At 36.3% G+C, this 22,206-nt stretch overlaps 1 protein-coding gene across 12 annotated transcripts in view; it reads right to left on the reverse strand.

Moving 5' to 3' along the window:
- The window catches only part of LOC106877382 (RIMS-binding protein 2), an 888,511-nt gene that overhangs the window by 77,693 nt on the left and 788,612 nt on the right, over nucleotides 1-22,206 (reverse strand). For 11 of the 12 annotated variants that reach the window (XM_052976546.1, XM_052976545.1, XM_052976549.1 and 8 more), the window contains 2 exons: nucleotides 18,858-19,007; nucleotides 6,650-6,787 (listed from right to left, as the gene is read on the reverse strand). In XM_052976546.1, the coding sequence (XP_052832506.1) occupies nucleotides 6,650-6,787; nucleotides 18,858-19,007 (288 nt within the window). The remainder of the gene's footprint in view (nucleotides 1-6,649; nucleotides 6,788-18,857; nucleotides 19,008-22,206) is intronic. The other variant, XM_052976547.1, reaches the window with a different exon arrangement.

Consider the following 22,206-nt stretch of genomic DNA (forward strand, 5'->3'; position numbering starts at 1 on the left):
TGGAGCACCACCTTTAGTCGAGGAAATCGACCCCAGGACTTATTCTTTGTAAGCTTAGTACTTATTCTATCGGTCTCTTTATGCCGAACCACTAAGTTACGGGGACGTAAACACACTAGCATCTGTTGTCAAGCGATGGTGGGGGGACAAACACAGACACACAAACACACATACATATATATATATATATATACATATATACGACGGGCTTCTTTCAGTTTCCGTCTACCAAATCCACTCACAAGGCTTTGGTCGGCCCGAGGCTATAGTAGAAGACACTTGCCCAAAGTGCCACACAGTGGGACTGAACCCGGAACCATGTGGTTGGTAAGCAAGTTACTTACCACACAGCCACTCCTGCACCTGTAAGTTTACTATTAATTCTGTGAAATATTTATGGGTCCTGCTAGTTATATAACTATTAATGAATCCTCTACTGCAACAATTCATATTGTTTGTGAACCTATTCTAGAGTATCAGTTGATATCTCAATTTGAATGACTTTTCATAATCAGTCTGTATTGCCAACAATTGTCTATTATTGACACAATAAACAATTGTCTATTATTGACACAATAAACAACATGGCAGCCATGCTTGCCAGCAGTATTATAAAACTTAAGGGGACATTTAGATGTCATATTAACAGGTTGAGCAGCTTTTTCTTTCCATTTTCTTTTTTTATTTTTGGTGAAAAATAATTAAAACAAAACAAGAATTTTTAATTCACTACCCTTCATGATAACAATGGTGGCAAAGTGGGAGATGTGGTTGGCAGCCTTATTAGAACATGTGGTGGTCGTTTAGCTATGGCTATTTACATACAGAGTGAAGGTATATGGTCTAGTAGTTAGAGTGTTGGGTTCAACATTGGAAGATTGCAGGTTCAATTCCAGTACTGGATGTATGTCTCGTCATCGGACAAAATACTTCCTTCTATGTTGTTCCAGTTTATTGAACTGAAAATGAGTACCAGCAGCAGCTGAGGGAGATTAACTTTGCAATGGCCCAACGTCTCATTTGAGGTGAGGGTGGGATGAGTCTTGTACCCTCAGTCACTTCACCCTTGAGCATTCAGATTATTCTATCAAATGTAATCCTTATTTATTCACACTGTTTTGAATTAATCATGCATTATCTTGTAACTACAAGATTTTGATGATGTGATTCTTTATTTTTAGAATGACATTGTAGGACAGGTGAGAGAGGCTAGATCTGGCTGATTTGATCATAAAACCAGAAGAGAAAAGGGAGATATTGAATGACAAGAGAGAAAAGCATGACAAAATGAATCTCATCCTCCACCAACATTACCATGCAGTCAATGCCATCAACTCTTCTGGACAAGAATTGGTCTCCAGAGTCACCATCACCATAAAGGAAGTATTCAGCAAAGAAGAAACTAAATTCTTGGATCTGAGATAAAGCCACTGCTGCTGCTGCTGCCCATCACAATGCAGCCACAATATTTGGGCCAGATATGGTCAGTTTAAATGCTAAGGGGTTTAACATCAAGGAAAGCAGAATAAAGTCCAGCCTAGTACACCTGTAGGCTTTACACTATCTTCAACTAGTTTCTTTTTTTAATTTTATATTTTCATCATTTAATGCCAAAGTTCCATGAGTTGGATCTTTATTTCAAAGGTACATCCTGGTCACATTCTGTGTCATGCTAAATTTCCCTGAGAACCACATTAAGGGTATACGTGTCTGTGGAGTGCTCAGCCGCTTGCATGTTAATTTCACAAGCAGGTTGATTGGAACCCTCTTTGTTGTAACCATTGGAGTGTCAGTATACTGCATAGTCAGGAGAGTAGGCAATACCCATGACCCTTTACAGTGCTTTTGAGATAGGAGGCAGAAAAGGAGGCTGGTACTCTCAAACTAAAGACCTGGGCCAAATGATTGCACCAGAACAGACTCCACTAAAGGCACTGAAGGAGTCAGGTAATAGATTAAGTCTACAACCCAAGTAGGACATGGTGGGATTTGAACTCAGAATGCAAATACCACAAGGCATTTGGTCTGATGTGTTTGCATATCCAACAATCCACAGCACTAGTCTGATACCTTTTTTCATGAACCCCTGAAAGGATGACAGGCAAAGTAGACCTCAACAGGATTTGAACTCCAAGTGCAGAGCACCAGAACAAATATTGTCAGGTATTCTATCTGATGTACTACTTTAAAAAAGTGGAGTGAGAGAGAGAGAGAGAGAGAGAGAGAGAGACTTAGCTACTATTTCTGGCAGACTGAGCAACTGGGTTCAGTCCCACAACATGGCACTTTGGGCAAGTGTCTTCCACCAAAGCCTTGGGCCAACCAAAACCTCATGAGTGGATTTGGCAGACAGAAACTGAAAGAAGCCCGTCATGTGTGTGTGTGTATGTGTGTGTGTGTGTGTGTGTGTGTGTGTGTGTGTGTGCATGTCTTTGTGATTGCGTTTGTCCTCCATTACTGTTTGACAATGGGTGTTGGTTTGTTTACATCCCTGTAACCTAGCGGTTTGGTGAAGGAGGCCAATAGAATGAGTACCAGGCTTTAAAGAAAATAAGTACTGGGTTGATTCATTTGACTAAAAATTCTCCAAGACGGTGCCCCAGCATGGCCACAGTCTAATGACTGAAACAAGTATAAGATAAAAGATACAACCACATCTAATACAGAGCACTAGACCACACATTTGGTGTGGGGGAAGTATAACCAATTAAATAAATCAGTAGTTCTTGGCTGGTAATTTATTTCACTGACCCCAAAAGGATGAAAGGCAAAGCTGATCCAGGCAAGATTTGAATTTAGAACACAAAGGGTCCGATCTAGGCATTTTGCTTTATGTTCCAATGATTCTGCCTAATAGTAATAATGATGATAAAGCAAGCTGGCAGAATCATTAGCACATCAGACAAAATACTTATTGGTATTTCTTCCAGCTCTTTATGTTCTGAGTTCAAATTCTGACAAGGCTGAATTTGCCTTCTATCTTTACAAGGTTGATAAAATAATGACCAATTGAGCATAGAGGTCAATGTAATTCAACTAGCTCCTGTTCCAAAAAGTTTGGGCCTTGTGCCAATAGTGGAAAGAATATGTAATTATGACAATACAAATAGCACCCCCAGTTATGGAATGATGATGGGAATATCATAAGAGAGATACTGTCTCTCATGTCAGCTAGCAGTACCTCGCTGTCTGGATTCTGTGGCTGAAAAGGAGATAACCACAATCTGGACAGGTAGTGCTGTGGCCTGATTCAGTGTATTTAAACACATTTGACTACTGACTTTCTTATGGGTCAAATATGTCTCAAGCATATTTGAAATGGTAATAAGTTTGTATTTATACAAACTTAGTGCTGTTACCCTGTATTTTATTTACAGTGAACTGCCATTTAATGCCACCAGTCATTGAACGATGACGGGAATATCATAAGAAAGATAGTGTTTCTCATGTCAGCTCACAGCACCGCCTTGTTTGGTTTCTGTGGCTGAAGGGGAGATAACTACTCCAAAATGCAATGCCTGGACAGGTGGCATTGTGGGCTGATTTGTGTAGAGCAAGAAATTTTCTCCTAGACAAAACACAGTGAATGGCTTTCTTACATCATCATTGTTTAATGTCTGTTTTCCATACTGGCATGGGTTGGATGGTTTGACAGGAGTTGACCAGCCGGGGAGCTGGCCAGACTCCAATTGTCTGTTTTGGCATGGTTTCTATGGTTGGATGCCCTTCCTAATACCAACCACATTTCAGAGAATGTGTTGTGGGCTTTTTATGTACTACCGTCAGGGGTGTGTTTATGTGGCACTGGCACAAATGCATTGTACATGGCACTGATATGAATGCATTTCATGTGTTACTGGTATGAATGCATTTCACATGGCACTAGCATAAGTGCATTTTACGTGGCATCGGTACAAGTGCATTTTATGTGGCATCAGCATGAGTGCATATCATTTGCCATCTCATGTGGCATTGACAAAAGTGCATTTCATGTGCCACCAGTACAAGTGCATTTTACATGGGACTGACATGAATGGCACCAGCACGAGTGCATTTTATGTGGAACCAGCACCTGCAAAGGACAAGCCTTCACGTATGGCTGACCATACTTCAAGCATATTTGAAGTGGTAACAAGTTTGTATTTAAACACATCACTATTTAGCATTGTCACCCCATAAAATTATGACAAATTTAAAAATGAAAGCAGCTGTGTGTGTGTATGTGCATGCATGCATGCGTGTCCCCTATGCTGTGCCTTTGATTTGCTATTCATTTGTAGCTACATAATGCAAAAATTCTCATTAGTGAATTCAGATATAAAACTAAAGAAGACACACGAACACACAGTACGATGATATAATAATGATGGTGGTGATGGTAATAGTGTTGGCTGTGATAATGGTGGCACAGAAGGCATGGTGGCGGTGATGGTGGTGGTGGTGGTGGTGGGGTGTTTCAAATTTCATTCTAACAGATGGTTGTCTTCCATAGTATTGATTATCAACAATCAATAAAGCTAATTAATTACATCAACTGTAAGGCTGATCAACCAACCTAGTCTACTTTTATTTTTTTACTTTATTTATTTCCTTTTTTATATACACAAGAACTTGTTACACATCAGACACCAATGCCAAAAGCAGTAAAATTAGAGTAGTAGAGGTTGTTGTTGTTGTTGCTGCTGTTGTCTTACAAATTTATTTGAGAAATAATATTAAAAACAAAAAACAAACAACCAAAGTAAATCTTGTTGAAGTCAAGGACTTGATAAGGTTTTCTCATATATATATATATATATACACACACACACACACACATATACATATTCATATACATACATACATCTTTATAGACATACATATATGCACATACATACACACACACATATATAAATAAATATACATACATATACACACACACACACATATAATCTACAGATATATATATATATATATATATATATATATATCTACAGACATATATACACAAATGCATGTAAGTGCCTGTGCATATACATGAGGAGGGAGAATAAGAGAGGAAGAGATGGAGGAAATACTCCTTCCTGGAAAGGAAATTGAAACATATACAAGGAAAATCTTGTTAAATTTCAATAAAAGACAATGCCAGAAAAATAGTAACAACAAAGCAAAAGAGGAAATAAAAGGAAGGTGGGGGTGAGGGGGGAATGGGTACAAAAACTAAAATAGATATAATATAATCAGTCCAGTAAGTAGTTTGTATTTAAAGTACGTGTGCATGCCCAGGGTGTCCGAGTGCATTTGTTTATTAAAGAACAGAGAGAACAAATCTATTGTTATATGTCTGTTGAGAATGTTGGATTGGTAGAACCAATAGGGGACTGGAGAAAATGTTTTGTTCTGTGTTTTCATTCTTTACATTCTGAGTTCAAATCCTATATTGGCCACTGGTCAACTTTGTCTTTCATCCTTCATGGGTCCATAGATTAAAACACCAGTCCAGGTGAGTGGATTAGTAGAGTTCTGAGTGTTGGACCAAACAATGCCTTGTGGTATTTGTTTTGGCTCTTTACATTATGAGTTTGAATCCCAATGAGGTCAACTTTGCCTTTCATCTCTTTAGGGTCAATAAAGTAGAAGAGTCTTGTATAGGAAAGTCTTAATTGGGGGAGTCATGTATGGGGAAGTCTTGTATGTATGAGTCCTCTACGGAGGAGTCTTGTATGTGAGAGATTTGTATGGGAGGAATCTTGTATGGGAAGAGTCTTGTACAGAGGTGTTTAGTGTAAATACTATGAAAACTCAAAGAATGCCAGCCTGATAAACCCAAAACTTCAAGGCAGACATTTTACACACATTTATTTCCTTTTTCAAGCCTGGTAATAATTCTAACAGTCTCTTTTGCTGAACTGCTAAGTTCTGGGCCTGTGAAGATATGAACACCAGTTGTCAAGACACACAAAGAGACATGCACACATACACACATTAGGGGAAAGACCTTGAATAAAGTTGCATAGTCTAATAACCAGTTGAAAGTAACTGGATGCAAATGCAATTTTGAGATAGCTATGCAGCAGAACCATGAGTTGGACACATTTAAATCAAATATGCTGTACAAAAAATATGCAGATGTACTAATCTTTGTATTCATAGTTAATTGTCCTGGTTTATACACTTAGTAAAATATTTATAATCTAGTGAAGTGGACCCAGGATTTACTCATCGGATGAGTTGCTTCTACTAAATATTAATAAAAATATACATATACTCATATTTCGAGTTCTAGTTTTCCTGTTTGCATCAACATACCTATATATATAGGTGTGTGTATATATATATATATATATATATATATATATATATATATATATACACACCTACAATGGGCTTCTTTCAGCTCTCTATCTATGAAATCCACTCACAAGGTTTTGGTCAACCTGAGGCTATAGCAGCAGAGTGTTTTAATGTATATTTAGCTTGGGATTAAAGGTAATGAGTGGGTGACTTGATTCAGGCCTGACCTATACAATAAATAATTTGATCTAAGTACTGCAACTTTTCACATTCACTGTTCATAAAATATACAGAATCACTACAGTTAGTCAATAAAAATCTAATATGGATGAATATTTTAATAGTTGAAACAGACCAAAATAATGAGTAGAGTTACCTGTTTCTTTATCAAAATTAGAATAATTTGAGAGCCCCAAAAGCTTTGAATGAGAATCTTCATCTACTTCTTCAATATCTCCAAGATCAATCACTGAGTCAAGGTTTGAAAACGGTACTTTATCATCTGGAAATAGAACTAAGAACGAAAACAAAAAAATATTTTTAAATCTGAACACATACATAAATGTATATAGATATATATATATATTCTTTTATTCGTTTCAGTCATTTCACAGCGGCCATGCTGGAGCACTGCCTTTAGTTGAACAAATCGACAGGACTTATTCTTTGTAAGCCTAGTACTTATTCTATCAGTCTCTTTTTGCCAAACTGCTAAGTTACGGGGGATGTAAATACACCAGCATTGGTTGTCAAGCGATGTTTGGGGGACAAACACAGGCACACACATATATATATGACAGGCTTCTTTTCTACCAAATCCACTCACAAGGTTTTAGTTGACCTGAGGCTATAGCAGAAGCCACCTGCTCAAGGTGTCATGCAGTGGGACTGAACCCAGAACCATGTGGTTGGTAAGCAAGCTATTTACCACACTACACACATACATATATAGTCATACACAAATATGTATACATATGTATTTATACATATATGTGCTTATACATATACATCTATATGTGTGTGTGTGTGCATGGGCATGTTTTTGTTTGAGTGCAAGGAAATAAATAATTTTGTGGAGAAAATAAGATTATGTGATGTCTGAACATAAATTTTTATATCAAATTTAATAAGTAAAAATAATTATAGGAATGTAAGATGGAGTTAACCCCTTAAAGCAGGTTAAACAATGTAACTTGGTGATTTTTCAAGTGGGACACTGTGGCCCACAGATCTTGTGGGTCAAGGATTCGGAGAGAAATTTTTGCATGTAGGAACATGACCAAGGGAGGATTTTTCAAATTCAAAAATGCTGCAAATTTAAATTAAAAAAACGTTTTTTTTTAAATTTCAGGGAGTGAGAGGAGTTGTCATCAGATACACACAGGCCTCTAATTGGGTCACCTTGTCCCTGGATCAATGAATTAGCTGAATCATGCTCTTATAGACCAGCTAATGACAATGGTTATGGGGAGCAAATACACTTGCTCCCATTCCTGCTTAGAGTATGGCTAAGTGGTTAGGGGTTTTTGGCTCATGGTTGTGAGTTCAATTCCCAGTGATATGTTGTGTCCTTGAGCAAGACACTTTATTTCACATTTTTTACACTTTTACATATCCTGTAGTCTAGTTGACCATTGGGGTACCACCGATGACTTTGCAATCAAGGTGAAGGTTAGCAATGAGTATTACAAGGAATTCAGGGTATATCAGTTCTAAGCCCCCTCTTGTTCATCATAATTCACCAGGCAATAACAGAGGAATTTAAGATGGGCTGCCCCTGGGAGCTCCTCTATATTGATGACTTTGTTCTTATAACCGAATCACGATCCGAAGTAGAGAAGAAATTTCAGGTGTGGAGGCAAGGCCTAGAGTCAAAGGGCCTTAGAGTTAATCTAACAAAAATAGAAGTCTTAGTAATTAGGAAAGCAGACAAATCACAAATCCCTTCAGGTAGATGACCCTGCTTAATCTGTAGGAAAGGCATTGGTAGAGACTCTATAAGATGTACCTGGAGTAAGCTATGGCCACATGAAAGGAGCAGCAATATCAGAGGAAGGTTAACTGGGAAAATAACTTTTGTGTGTGGAAGGTGCACAGGTACAATAAACACCAAAAATGAACAGAAAATAGACTCCATTAACTGCCAGTGGGGTAAGCTAGAGTAGTAGATAGCTTCCGTTATCTAGGTGACCAAGTTAGTAGCAGAGGTAGATGCTCCAAGAGTGTAGGCTTGAAAGAAATGAAGCTAGTATGCTTCACTGGATGTGTAATGTCAGTGTGCATGTATGACAGAGTGTAAGCATCTTGAGAGAAAAGTTGGGTATAAGATGTGGTGTGCAAGAGAGACAACTGCACTGGTATGGTCATATGATGTGTATGGACGAGTACAGCTGTGCAATGAAGTGCCAATCTCTAACTGTGAAGGGAACCTGTGGTAGAGGTAGACCCAGGAAGACATAGGACGAAGTGGTGAAGCATGATCTTTGGACTTTGGGTCTCACAGAGGCAATGACTAGTGACTGAGACCTTTGGTGATATGCTGTGCTTGAGAAAACCCGTCAAGCCAAGTGAAATCATAGTCATGACCAATACTGGTGTCATGTAAAAAGCACCTTTTAAAGAGTTGGGCCTCACAGAGTCAATGACAAATGACAAAGACCTTTGGCATTATACCATGTTTGAGAAGAAGGCCCAAGAGAAATCATAGTCATGGCAGATACTGGTGCTATGCAAATGGCACCCATTACACTCTTGGAGTGGTTGGCATTAGGAAGGGCATCCAGCCAAAGAAACCATGTCAAATCAGATGAAAGTCTGGTACAGCCTTCCAGCCCTGGTCAAACCGTCCAACCCATTCCAGTATGGAAACACAGACATTGAATAATGATGATGATGGTGATCCCTCCACCCATCTCTGTCTTCTGCCTCTCGTACTGTGTCTCTCATCTTTAGGCCTGTCCACTCACACATGTTGTTTTCCCACCTCTTTCTCTGCCTCTGCGTCTGCTACTTTCGACTGTTCCCTGAAGGATTATTTTGGCTCAGTCCAACTAGGTTTACAAAAATGAGTAATACCTGTAATTCAAAGGGTCAGCAATGTTACATTCTGTATCATGCAGGATCTCCCTAAGAACTATGTTAAGGGTACAAATGTCACGAGCAGGCTGTTCCATTGATTGGATCAACTGAAACCTTGTCATCACAACTGACAGAATGGCAGTTAGAGTGTAGGCATAAATAGATAATAATGACTTGGAGGCGAAAAAAATAAACTCTCATAGACACTACAGTATTAAACTTTAAGAATAAAGTGGGAGTAAGTGTACAGAAGTATATATAAAGTTATTAGTGTCATATATACATCTACAAACATAACTCCATGAATAATCATATAGACATGTATAGATACTGAAGTGTCACAGATACACTTAGAAAAATACATGCATGAATAAACAAATAGAGACACAGATATAAAAACTTCATGCTGTTTAAATCTTCATTAAAATAAACCTATTTTGATGTATTTTGGAAGGGTCATTATGCCAATAACAAACACACACATGCACCAATAGTATTTCACTTCTTTACTATTTATTTGTCAGTTGGTTAAGTATCTAACCAATTAACTAATAAATTGTTTGATTGGCTAATTTCTTGGTTAATCAATTGATCAGTTTGGTTTGTCAAAGTCCTTTCATCACCATTTGCAATGAAATTATCAATTCAATGATTGAAGAAAAGACCCTCTATGTAGCTGCTTACTGTGTTAAAAATGGCAGCCAAATCTCCCTCCAAATGCACATTACCATTGGAAAAGTAGAAAGATTACATTAAACAGTGATTAAAATAAACTTTTTATACTTTGATGTATCTTCGGAGGGTTATTATGCCAACAATAAACACACACTGGTTCAATTTCACTTCTTTATTATTTATTTGTCAATTGGTCAACTGTTTAACCAATTAACTAATAAATTGATTGGTTAATTGTTTGGTTAATCAATTAATCAATTTGGTTTGTCAAAGTCCTTTCATCACTATTTGCAATGAAATGATTATTTCAGTGATTGGAGACATTCTATGTAACAGCTCACTGTGTTGAAAATGGCAACCAAATCTCCCTTTAATTGCACTCAAGCATTGCAAAAGCAGAAAGAGTACATTGAACAATGCAAGTATAGATACAATATATCAAAAACTAAGATGTGATGGTCACAGAGGGAATGGTTTTTATCGCAGGTTTGCTTGATCAAATGCTGATCTTAGACTAACCACCATCACCACCACCACCACCACCACCACCACAACCACCGCCACCGCCGTTAGTTTTGTTACATTTTGAAAAATAAAAATCTATTTTATGGTTTATTATTGTTTATATTTTGAATTACATTATATATACAGGGGTTGGACAAAATAATGGAAATACATAGTATCATAATTTTGAAATATCTATAAAACCATCAAAAGCTTGTTTATTTTTATGCTTTTTGATTTATTATTAATGTTGCTTAATATGTTTTGCTAAAATTGCTGTTTCTTTTCAGATATCATCAAAAAAAGGTAATTAAAATTCATTAAAATGACAGATTTATTGGACTTTCGAAGTGGTCAAATTGTTGGTGCTCGTATGGCAGGTGCTAGCATAATGAAAACAGCTGAAATGTTTGGTGTTTCAAGAAGTACTGTCTCAAAAGTAATGACAGCCTTTGAGAAAGAGGGAAAAACCTCCTTGTCAAAACAAAACTCTGGAAGAAAAGCAACACTTTCAGATAGGGACTGTCGGACTCTTACGCCAATTGTTAGAAAGGATCACAAAAGTACAGCTCCCAAAATTACTGTAGAGCTTAATGACCACCTCAAGAACCCAGTTTCCACAAAAACTGTTTGCTGGGAGCTGCACAAAGCCAGATTTCATGGGAGGGCTGCAATCAGAAAACCACTACTTTCAAAAATAAATGTTGCAAAGCGTTTAGAGTGGAGTAAAAACCTACAGAATTGGTCCCTAGAGCTGTGGAAGAATGTTATTTTCTTGAACGAGTCATCCTTTACCTCATTTCCAACCACTGGCCAATGTGGAGATTGCCTTCTTCCAACTGTTAAACATGGAGGAGGATCTGTGACAATCTGTGGGGCTATATCTTGGAAATCTGCTGGCCCAATGGTTTCCCTTCATGGCAGAATTAATAGTCAAGACTATTTAAGCATTTTATCTGATCAAATTCATCCTAAGGTTGCGGAACTGTTTCTGGAGTGAAACACAATTTTTCAGGATGATAATGCACCAATTCACACAGCTAAAGTTGTTACTGAATGGTATGAGGAACATTCTAGTGAAGTTGAACATCTTATCTAACCACCACAGACCCCAGATCTCAATATTATCGAACATTTATGGAGAATTTTAGAAAAACAAATAAGGAGTTGAGATCCTCCACCATCATCACTACAAGAACTGGAGACTGTTTTAGCTGAAGAATGGACAAAAATTCCTTTGGAAACAATTAAAACTTTGTACGAGTCCATACCTCATAGAATTCAAGCTGTAATTACTGCCAAAGGTCGTCCTACCCCATATTAAAATAAATTTGTTTGAAATTTTGAGGTGTTTCCATTATTTAGTCCAACCCCTGTATATGGGAGCACCAAAATCTTTTAAGTGTTTTGAGCTTCAATGGGTCTTAATCTGGATTTGTGGTTAATAATGATGGTATGATCTGAGATGATTAAATAGATGATTAATGAGCACTGAACAAACAGCACTGAGGTAATTGATCAAGTGTTTGGGAATTAACTGGAACATCTAAAAGATATGAAATATAGGTTTGAATTTATTGTTCTGACAACAAACCATTTGACTTTTATTAAAGTCAGCAATAACCTGACATCACAGTTAAAGAAGATTGGCTGTAGGTGGTATTTAGTTATGGATTATATTAAGATAAGGAAATGTGTTAGAGTTTACACTCATCTCATCGGACAATGGTGGTGGTGATGGTGTTTATGGGTAGTTCTAGTAAGCTTTGCTAATGCATCAAAGTTTGTTAAGCATGTTCAGCTGGTAAGAAATTCTCAAGACAGCTGATCAGTGAAAGGTCTTCAGAGAAGAACTCCCCCACCGCCATCTCAGGCAGATGTTTCGGCCCTTAACTTCTTACATTCTAAGGAGGCTAGACCACATCTAGGTCATGACTCCTGGGTGTCCTGCTGACACTTTTTAGCCACTTATTGGAGACTTGGTCATTTAAACTGCCCGGAGATTTCATCTAGTTGTAACTGCTATCTGTTGATTCAGTTTTCAAACTTACACTTAACGAAGAAATAACTTTGGTTGTCATGGTAGCAGTGCAACATTAATGCTATCACAATGACTTACTCAGAGTTACTTCCCTTAATATTAAAATACAAAAATATTCTTTTCTACTCAAGGCACAAAGCCTGAAAGTTTTGGGGAGGGGGCCAGTCGATTAGATTGACCCCAGTATGCAACTGGTACTTAATTTATCGACTCTGAAAGGATGAAAGGCAAAGTCGACCTTGACAAGATTTGAACTCAGAACTTAAAGACAGATGAAATATTGCTAAGCATTTCGTCTGGCATGCTAACATTTCTGCCAGCTCGTTGCCTTAAAATACAAAAATATTGTCTTCATATAGTATGGAGGTGGTTTTGGTTCCTCCTTGACCACATCCAGATATTTTAGATACAGGAATGTTACTTTTATTTCAGATAACTTGTCCTAGAATTCAAGCTGACTAAAATGTCTTCTTCCTCACAAAAATATGGAATGAAATTGGTCAACAATATTTTGGTATTAGTGGAAGAAATTCTTTTAATGACATTATGGTTAATGCCTTGAAATGAAACACACTATTTCTCCTTGAGTTATAATTCAGAAGATAAGATCATGATATACTTCCAAGATCAAGTATAACCCCAATAGTCAAACAAAAAATATATTTCTAAAATTACTTGTCCCCTTCAGCTGCTCTCTTCCTGGATCTGCTTCGGGATCCTGAGATGCAGATCCTTTGTGCTCCCACCCAACATCTCCCAGAAAAATTTGCAAGCTGTAGGTGGAGACTGCAATATATTTTTTGACTGGATTCTTTATCTAAGATGCAAGCATTTCCCTTGTTAACCCATTGGACAGACAATGCAGCATGTTTATTCTTTCAAACTCCTTTCATATTGCAGTTTTTGGTGGTCCTATTTGTGCCTGGCATCAAGCTGGTATTTACATTTGACTTGTGACTTGAAAAGCCTAATGATGACTTTCTCCGATAGGACTCTATGGAGAGGGTGCTTGTGGGTTCTACTCCTTAGGGAATAGTGGGTAGAGAAGATGCATGGATGGACTTGTCACTTTTTCTGGTATGAATTAGAGATATAACAAAAACAATTAATTTTCTAAATCAACCATGAATTCTACACTAGTAGCAGACCAACAAAATATATACATTTCTTAATCTGATGCCAGCATAGTCTGCTTTTGGCTCAAAGTATATCAATATTGGTATTGTGATAAATTCCCTGCAGCACCGTCATAAAATATAAAGTAGCTGTCAAGACAAGAAAACATCAGAGTATTTGCAAAGCTACAAAAATTACTATTTATTTTTTACTTTGATGTCATCTTAGTCGGCCTCTGGCTTGAAGTATAACAATGTTGGTATTGTGGTAAATTCCTTGAGCACTGTCATGAAATATAAAGTGGTTGTCAAGACAAGAGTTCATCAGAGTGTTAGCAAAACTACAAATCGTACATTTTTTTTTTTACTCTGATGTCATCTTAGTTTGCCTTTGTGTCAATGTACAATGATATTGGCATTGCAGTAAATTCCTGGAATGTGAAGCAGCAGTCAAGAGAAGAGGCTTTCAGAGTATCTAACAGCAAAGTCTTAAAGAACCCAAGATAAATAAAAGAATGGCCATTTGGTATCATTGTTATTGCATAGCTCTGGTGCCTATGCACATTTATTCTCCCAAGGGAGTCAAGGGTAAAGGAATTGAAGTGTGAGACAGAATTGTTGCTTCCATGATGCAGTCATGGCACTTGGTATTTACCTATAATTTAATCTAGTTATAGTCAACTAATCTGTAGTTACTTATGATTAACACAGAATCGAGAGCTGAATACATGGCAGTGTTCTGTTCCCAGTGTTAATGGATATTAGTGCAAAGCTTACATAGATTGTATACAGATTAGTTGAAATGGTGAGAAAGAGAGAGAGGAGAGACAAGGAGGAAGAGATAATAACAATGGTCTGGATATATCCTAAGGATAGAAGAGATGATGTTTGTTGAATATTAAAATGGCATAAAACAATATAAGGTTTAAGGTGGTTAGGGGAGTTGCAAGTGGGTAAGGTAGCTAGGTTAATAATAGACAAACTGATAGAGATATAGAGACAAATATATGCAGATAGACAGACACACATATAGATAGATAGGTAGATAGATAGATAGATATTTGAATAGACATATAAACTGGTCGGTCATCGGTTACAATGACAAAGGTTCCAGTTGATCTGATCAACAGGAACAGCCTGCTTGCGAAATTTACATGCTAGTGGTTGAGCACTCCACAGATACCTGTGCCCTTAATGTAGTTCTCAGGGAGATTCAGTGTGACACAAAATGTGACAAGGCTGGCCCTTTGTAATACGGGCTACTACTCATTTTTACCAGCTGAGTGGACTGGAGCAACATGAAATAAAGTGTTTTGATCAAGGACACAATGCACTGCTGGGAATCGAACTCATGACCTTACAATCGTGAGCCGAATGCCCTAACCACTAAGCCACATGCTTTCACCAATAAACATATAAATGGACATATAAACAGACAGATGTATTGACAGACAGACATATAAATTGATAGACAGATAACTAAACAAGCATTTAGATAAGCAGCCAGACGTACATACAGATGATCAGACAGAAGCAATATTCAAATGGCACTTGTCAAAGATTTCATGCAACTCCTGCTTCAAAAGTTTTACAAGAATAAAACAAACACAAAAACATAAAAACGAGATCAAATATTAAAATTAAATAATTAAATTTAAAAAATTAAAACCAAAGCAATTTGTACAATAACAGACACTCTAAGGGGGTGGGGAGTAAGTGATATTACTGGAGATTTCTGAAGTAAAATAAAATATAAAAAAACAAAATATTAAAAAATAAAACAAAAATATATTTTAAAAAATTAATTAAATAGACAAACAAGATATTAAAACGAAGGAAAGTAAACAAAAGAAATTCATGCTGGTAATTACAATAAAAATAAATGAAAATAAATAAATTCTGAGAATAACAAGTGGGTGTAATTAGAAAAACAGAGGTAGAAGGTGAATGATACAATTATGAAAGGGTGAAAGAGTAATTTCATTTACTTTAGCAAGGAGAGGCAATAAATAAATAAATAAATAATAGCCATGACAATAAAAATCAAAATCAACTTAACCTGACAAAACAATTTATATTTTTTAAGGAAAGAAGAAAGATGTGTTTAGGAGAGAATTAACAGAGAAAATAATAAACACATGTATTCATAATTGTGTGTGTGTATGTGTGTGTAATGTGAGAGAGAGAGAGAAACATGGGGTATGCTTTGTTTGGTGAAGGGTGAAATGTCAGATTCTTGCCCTGTAAAGATAATGATGAAGGAAGCGAAACAATAGCATCACTCTTGGCTTCTCACTGATGGTGACGAGGAAAAGGAGGAAGAAGAAAAAGGAGAAGAAAGAAGAGGAAAAGAATAGAAGGAAGAGAAAGAAAAGAAGAGAAACTTGAAGAGTTTTATACGAAAGAAAAAAAAACACAAGAAAAACCTCTCATCAATTTGTCAAATTTTCTAAAAGAAACAGAAAAAAATTTTTTTTAAAGAAATAAAAACTAAAATAAAAAAGAAACATGAAAAGAATGAAAAAATATTCTTTCAAGTTCTTGAAGAAAACAAAAAACAAAAAAAAGTAAATAAATAAACAACCAAAAGGAATATTACTAATCTGAAGAATTTTGATTTCAAATTTTCAAATAATTCACAAATTCATTCGTCTCTAAGATATAGATTTTCATCAATGACTATCAATATTGATTTTGTGGCTGTGTGGTAAGAAGCTTACTTCCCAACCATGTGCTTTTGGGTTCAGTCACACTGCATGGCACCTTGGGCAAGTATCTTCTACTGTAGTCCAGGGCCAGCCAATGCCTTGTGAGTGAATTTGCTAGACAGAAACTGTACAGAACTTCTTTGTGTGTGTGTGTGTGTGTGTGTATATATATATATATATATATATATATATATTATATATATATATATATATATAGATATATAGATATATACACATATGTATGTGTGTGTCTTTTTGCCTGTCACCCCATCACCATTTGGCAATCGGTGTTGGTATGTTTATGTCCCCATGGCTAAGCAGTTCAGCAAAAGAGGCCAACACAATAAGTACTAACCTAAAAATAGCCCTGGGGTTGATTTGTTTGACTAAAATCCCTTCAAGGTGGTGCTCCAGCATGGCTGTAATTAAATGACTGAAACAAGTAAATGATAAAAGATGCACACACAAACTAAGCACTTGAATCACATGTTAGTTTAGTGTGCATCTGTGTCATCATTGTCATCATCACCATCATCAATGTTTTATTGTTTATCTTTCCAAGTCTGCAAGGATCAGATGGAATGTGTCGGGGCAGATTTTTGCCCTTCTAGTTGCCAACCCTCATTTGTTTTGAAGTAAGGTAATATATCCCCATTGTTGGATATGTTTCCACAGGAGATTGGAAATACAGAATACTGCTTGTATGAAGGTGAAGCTTGTTTACGACTATCTGTCGGATAATGTCAAGACATAGACACACACACACAACAGGCTTCATTCAGTTTCTGTCTACCAAACTCAGAAAGCTTTCACTGGCCTGCTATAGCTATAGTAGATGATACTTGGCCAAGGTGCCACACAGGAGACTGAACCCAAAACTATAGGATTGGGAATAAAACTTCTTAAATGTACAGCAATGCCTTTGTGTGTGTGTGTGTGTGTGTGTGTGTGTGTGTGTGTGTGTGTGTGTGTGTGTGTGTGTGTGTGTGTGTGTGAGAGAGAGAGAGAGAGAGAGAGAGAGAGAGTGAGAGGCAAATAGATCTCAGTTAGCTTCAGTTGTTCAATCAATTCCCTTATCTGATCATTGAATTAATGCTTAAGTGACTGAGTATCCTACAGAAGTGTGTGCCTTTAATATAATCCTTAGGCAGAATCAGCTTGAATTACAGGTATAATTCATCTGAAAGGCTTCGACACAATTTCCATGTAACTGGTTCTATTCACAAGGCTTGGGTTAATCTAAGGCTATGGTTAAAGACATTTCCTAAAATTCCACAGTGGGATTGAATCCAGGATTGTGAGGCACACTCCTTAACTATTCAGCCATGTTGCTTTAATGTGTGTGTGTGTGTGTGTGTGTGTGTGTTCAGTGCTCATTCATAACATAATCCTCCACCTTTTTATTCAGTCTAAGACCTTGCAGTTACAGTTACACTTTGCTTTGTTGATGAGGCCTAATAAGATTGAAACATGTCTGGAGTTGTCACCCATAAAGATCAAATTCACTTCCAATAGCATTTGATACTTAATTAGGTTAAATTACATTTTGGGATTATTTTCTCTTCCTTTTTTTTTTTGCCACAATTACTCATTTAGATAATTTGTTCTGAGCAGATTCGTTAAAAAAAATATAAACAAAAGAAAAATGCTACCATTGTCATTATAATCCTCTTCCTCATTATTTTGTTTGTTCTTATATCTGGTAGAATCTATGTGGGTAGCAGGTATCCACAATCTTTCAATAATGGCAAACATTCTGTAGAAGCTCTACAGGGCATTCTATTCCAACCTCTTTCAACCACTCATCTATATCTTTGCTCACAATTCTCTGTACACCAATTACTATAGGCACAACTTTTACAATTCTCATATTCTAAATTCTTGCAGTTTCAAATTTTAAGTGAATTATTATTATCATTATCATCATTATTATATTTCAGCCCTTGTGGCCAATAAAGAAATTATTATTATTATTATTGTTATTATTATTATTATTATTATTATTATTATTATTATTATTATTATTGTTATCATTATTGTTGTTATTATCATTATTATCATTATTATTATTATTGCATGGTTTCACAACATACCCATACATAGGCCTGCGTGCCTTGGCTATGCATACTGTTACATTTCTGTATTTTCTTTTGTCTGAAAAACAATTTATGCAGTGTGTGTGGGTGTCGTACCAAGTGGCTTTATTTTCCCATTTTTTTCTTACCTTTCATTAGTCTTACCATTTTCCAGTCTTATTCTTATTGTTTGCCATGCACAATCAACTCTGTACAAAATCTCAATGTATGTGTGATATTCCTTTATCCACCTCCCTCTTGGCAAATAAAAGAAATTGCCTTTAACATCATCATTATAACATAGTTGTTTATATTTGTATCCTTATAGACATGATATAATAACCGTTATTTTCATTGGTAGAATCAAGAAGAATGGAATTAAATTCACCTGGAGGTTTCATTATTGCTGATAATTTCTCTGATTCATCACTGCTATTGAAATCCAGGTCTGGCTGTGTACTGAGGCCACTGAGGACACTCTCGTCGGAGTGGTGTCCCGAGGCAACCAAGATGGAAGAAAAGTCAATCAAGTCTACATCTGAGGAGAGAAGTAAGTGTAAATCACACCGTTAAATTCTAATACTGAAACAACGAAACACAATAGACATGTTGCCTTGTACGAAGAAGTCTAAAAATGATATTCCATCTCTGATTTACAAATGGAAGAGCAAAAGAATACAGACACAATTGTGCATATTCGTCTTTTATTGTGTTTTTGTTTAAATTATGAAAAAGTAGAAGAAAGAAAAACCATGATTTAATTGATAAACAAAATACTTATCAAAGGCATTATTATGTCTTGATAGATTTTGTGAAAAATATAAGAAAACGAATGAATTCATATTCAAGATTGGAGACAAGTAATGCAATGTTGCCAGATATTTCTGAAGAAGTATGTGCTTATGTGTATGTATATATATATATATATATATATATATATATATATATATATATATATACACACATATATACTTCCCAAAATAGCTTTTGTTATGATTTCATTAATTAACATCTTAATTATTATTGCATTTTTTTTTAACCCAAGTCAAGGGAGGGCTATTTGGAAGAAATCTTTTTTTCAATCTTTAAAAACTCATGCTTCATAATTTACAGATAAATGTAACATTTTACTGGCTTTAGTGACCAAGATATACATAGTCAAGGTTTCTTTGCTTTTTCTTTTCTTTGTCAGAAATAAATTTAAAACAAAAATCTGTGAATGTTAGACAACATACTGCTAATTAAAAGCAACAATTAGGATCTTTGCAATAAATTTTAATAACACTTTCTGAGTAACAAGCCACTGGATTTGCCTAAATAACTACACATGCACACGCAGCTATAATACACACATATACTTAGATATGTTATATACACACTCACACACATAATACACATATACATTTATGTATGTACACACTCACAGACAGATAGATCGATAGACATTTCTATACATTTTAATTCATAGTTCTTCACAGCAAATATCGAGACATTGTGCTGATTAAATGCAATAAATAAAAAAAAAAAATTAAAGCCTTTTGGTTATGAAGTAAACACTGGATGAAGAAAAGTAAATTAGTGGTATCAAAAAAGAAAGTCAATAAAAACAGCAGCTGTTTCTTTTGAAGAAAAGCAAAGCAAGTTAAGAAGGAGAGATAAACAGGTAGAGAAAGAAAAGAGCCTGTTGGAAATAAGTATGTAAAATATTAAGAGAAAGGAACAAGGATGGGGGAAAAGTACCAGAGCACTTAGCAATTCTCTTATATACCTGAAACAGTTGAGAGACTGTATGAATCTTTATAATAATGGAACTAAATGAAACATACACATGTGCGTGCGTGCATGCACACACACACATGAATGACCACAAATATGTCCATCCTCAGCACTTGCTTAAGGTATGAGCACACTGGTTGTTACCTGGGGGCCTTCATGGGACTAGGAGCTCAATTCTGATTTATACATGCTATAGCCTGTTGTCAATAAATAAATACTTATAAAGCTCAGTACATTGATTTGCCTAGGGGCCTATAATGCTGTTAAGATAACCCTGTCTATTCTTATGGCTGGAAGTTAGGGGCCTCGGACACAACCAAATTCCTTGTCACACACTGAGGTCTTATGAACTTTACAGGGTCTTCCTTGCCCAATCCTTGATGTCAGAGTTCCATTCAACAATTCCACCCTATCACTAAATCACTCTTCATTACATCAATCACTTTTTCTTTGTAACTGTGAGCCCATCACTAATTAACCCTTCTGTTGCCATATTTCTGTTGAAATGCACTACTTTTGCATCAATTGATTTCGAAAATAATAAAGAATTTACTAAAACAAATTTATTTTTATTAAGTTAATGTGAAAGCACATGGCTCAGTGGTTAGAGTGTTGGGCTCACAATCATGAGGAAGTGAGTTCGACTCCTGGACTGGGCTGTGTGTTGTTCTTGAGCAAGACACTTTATTTCACGTTGCTCCAGTTCACTCAGCTGTAGAAATGAGTTGCAACATCACTGGTGCCAAGCTGTATTGGCCTTTGCCTTTCCCTGAGATAACATCGGTGGTGTGGAGAGAGGCGGCTGGTATGCATGGGTGACTGCTGGTCTTCCATAAACAACCTTGCCCAGACTTGTGCCTGAGAGGGGAACTTTCTAGGTGCAATCCCATGGTCATTCATGACCAAAGGGGTTTTTTACCCTTTTTTTATATCTCTAATTTACTGTGATCACTTCCTCACCTACTTATTGCCTCCACTTTTAGGCCTATTCACTTCTTTATCACTTCCACAAACCATTACATTACTTCTCTGTCAAAACGCCTTTCGTCTAAAACTCTAGACTTTTTCACTGTTCACAACAATCAACCTTACCAATTACCACAGTTTATGGAACCTCTTGACTTTGGTTCTTATTTCGCCAATGTTTCTAATGTGATTACTATCCTTATTTCTTTGTTTTTGTTTCTGTCTGATACACATAAACTGAAATCAAAAATGACCACATCACTCTGATCATGAAAGTGTCAAAATGGTGTCCATATCTGTGACAGCAACTTTGTCTGCTAAAATCATTTGTTTTATTGATCGGTTTTTCTCTTCATATTTCAATCATCTAAAGATTCCTTCAGACATAATTATAGGCTCCATTCTACTAAATCCCGAGAGTGGCACACCCATTATTGTATCCTTCTTGGAAATTAGTGAAACAAGTACTCTAATTACATTTGACAGCCTCTTTAAGATCACTGAAATACGAAGAGACAACTGCATAGTTCTGGGTTCAGTCCTGCTGCGTGGCGCTTGTACTGGGAAAGTAGCTTGCACTATAGCCTTGGGCTGACCAAAGCCTTGGGAGTGGATTTGGTAGACGGAACCTGTATGTATGTATATATATATCTATGTGTGAGAATCTTTATGTCTGTGTTTGTCCTCCACCACCGCTTGACAATTGGTGTTGGTGAGTTTACATCCCAAAACTTAGCAGCTTGGCAAAGAGAGACCAATAAAATAAGTACCAGACTTAAAAAAAAAAGTCTTGGGGGTCAATTTGTTCAACCCTTTGAAACAGTGCTCCAGCATGGCTGCAGTCAAATGACTGGAACCAGTAAAAGAATACATGTTAACTTGGCTTATGAAGATATATGGATTTATGATTATCTTTTGACACTCTATGACCCAAAATCTAATTAACTGGGAGAAAAGATACCTTCTGAGCAGAAAACTTTGAGCAATTTCTTAAA

Source organism: Octopus bimaculoides, chromosome 25, assembly GCF_001194135.2.
Source record: "Octopus bimaculoides isolate UCB-OBI-ISO-001 chromosome 25, ASM119413v2, whole genome shotgun sequence".
Classification (NCBI taxonomy): domain Eukaryota; kingdom Metazoa; phylum Mollusca; class Cephalopoda; order Octopoda; family Octopodidae; genus Octopus; species Octopus bimaculoides.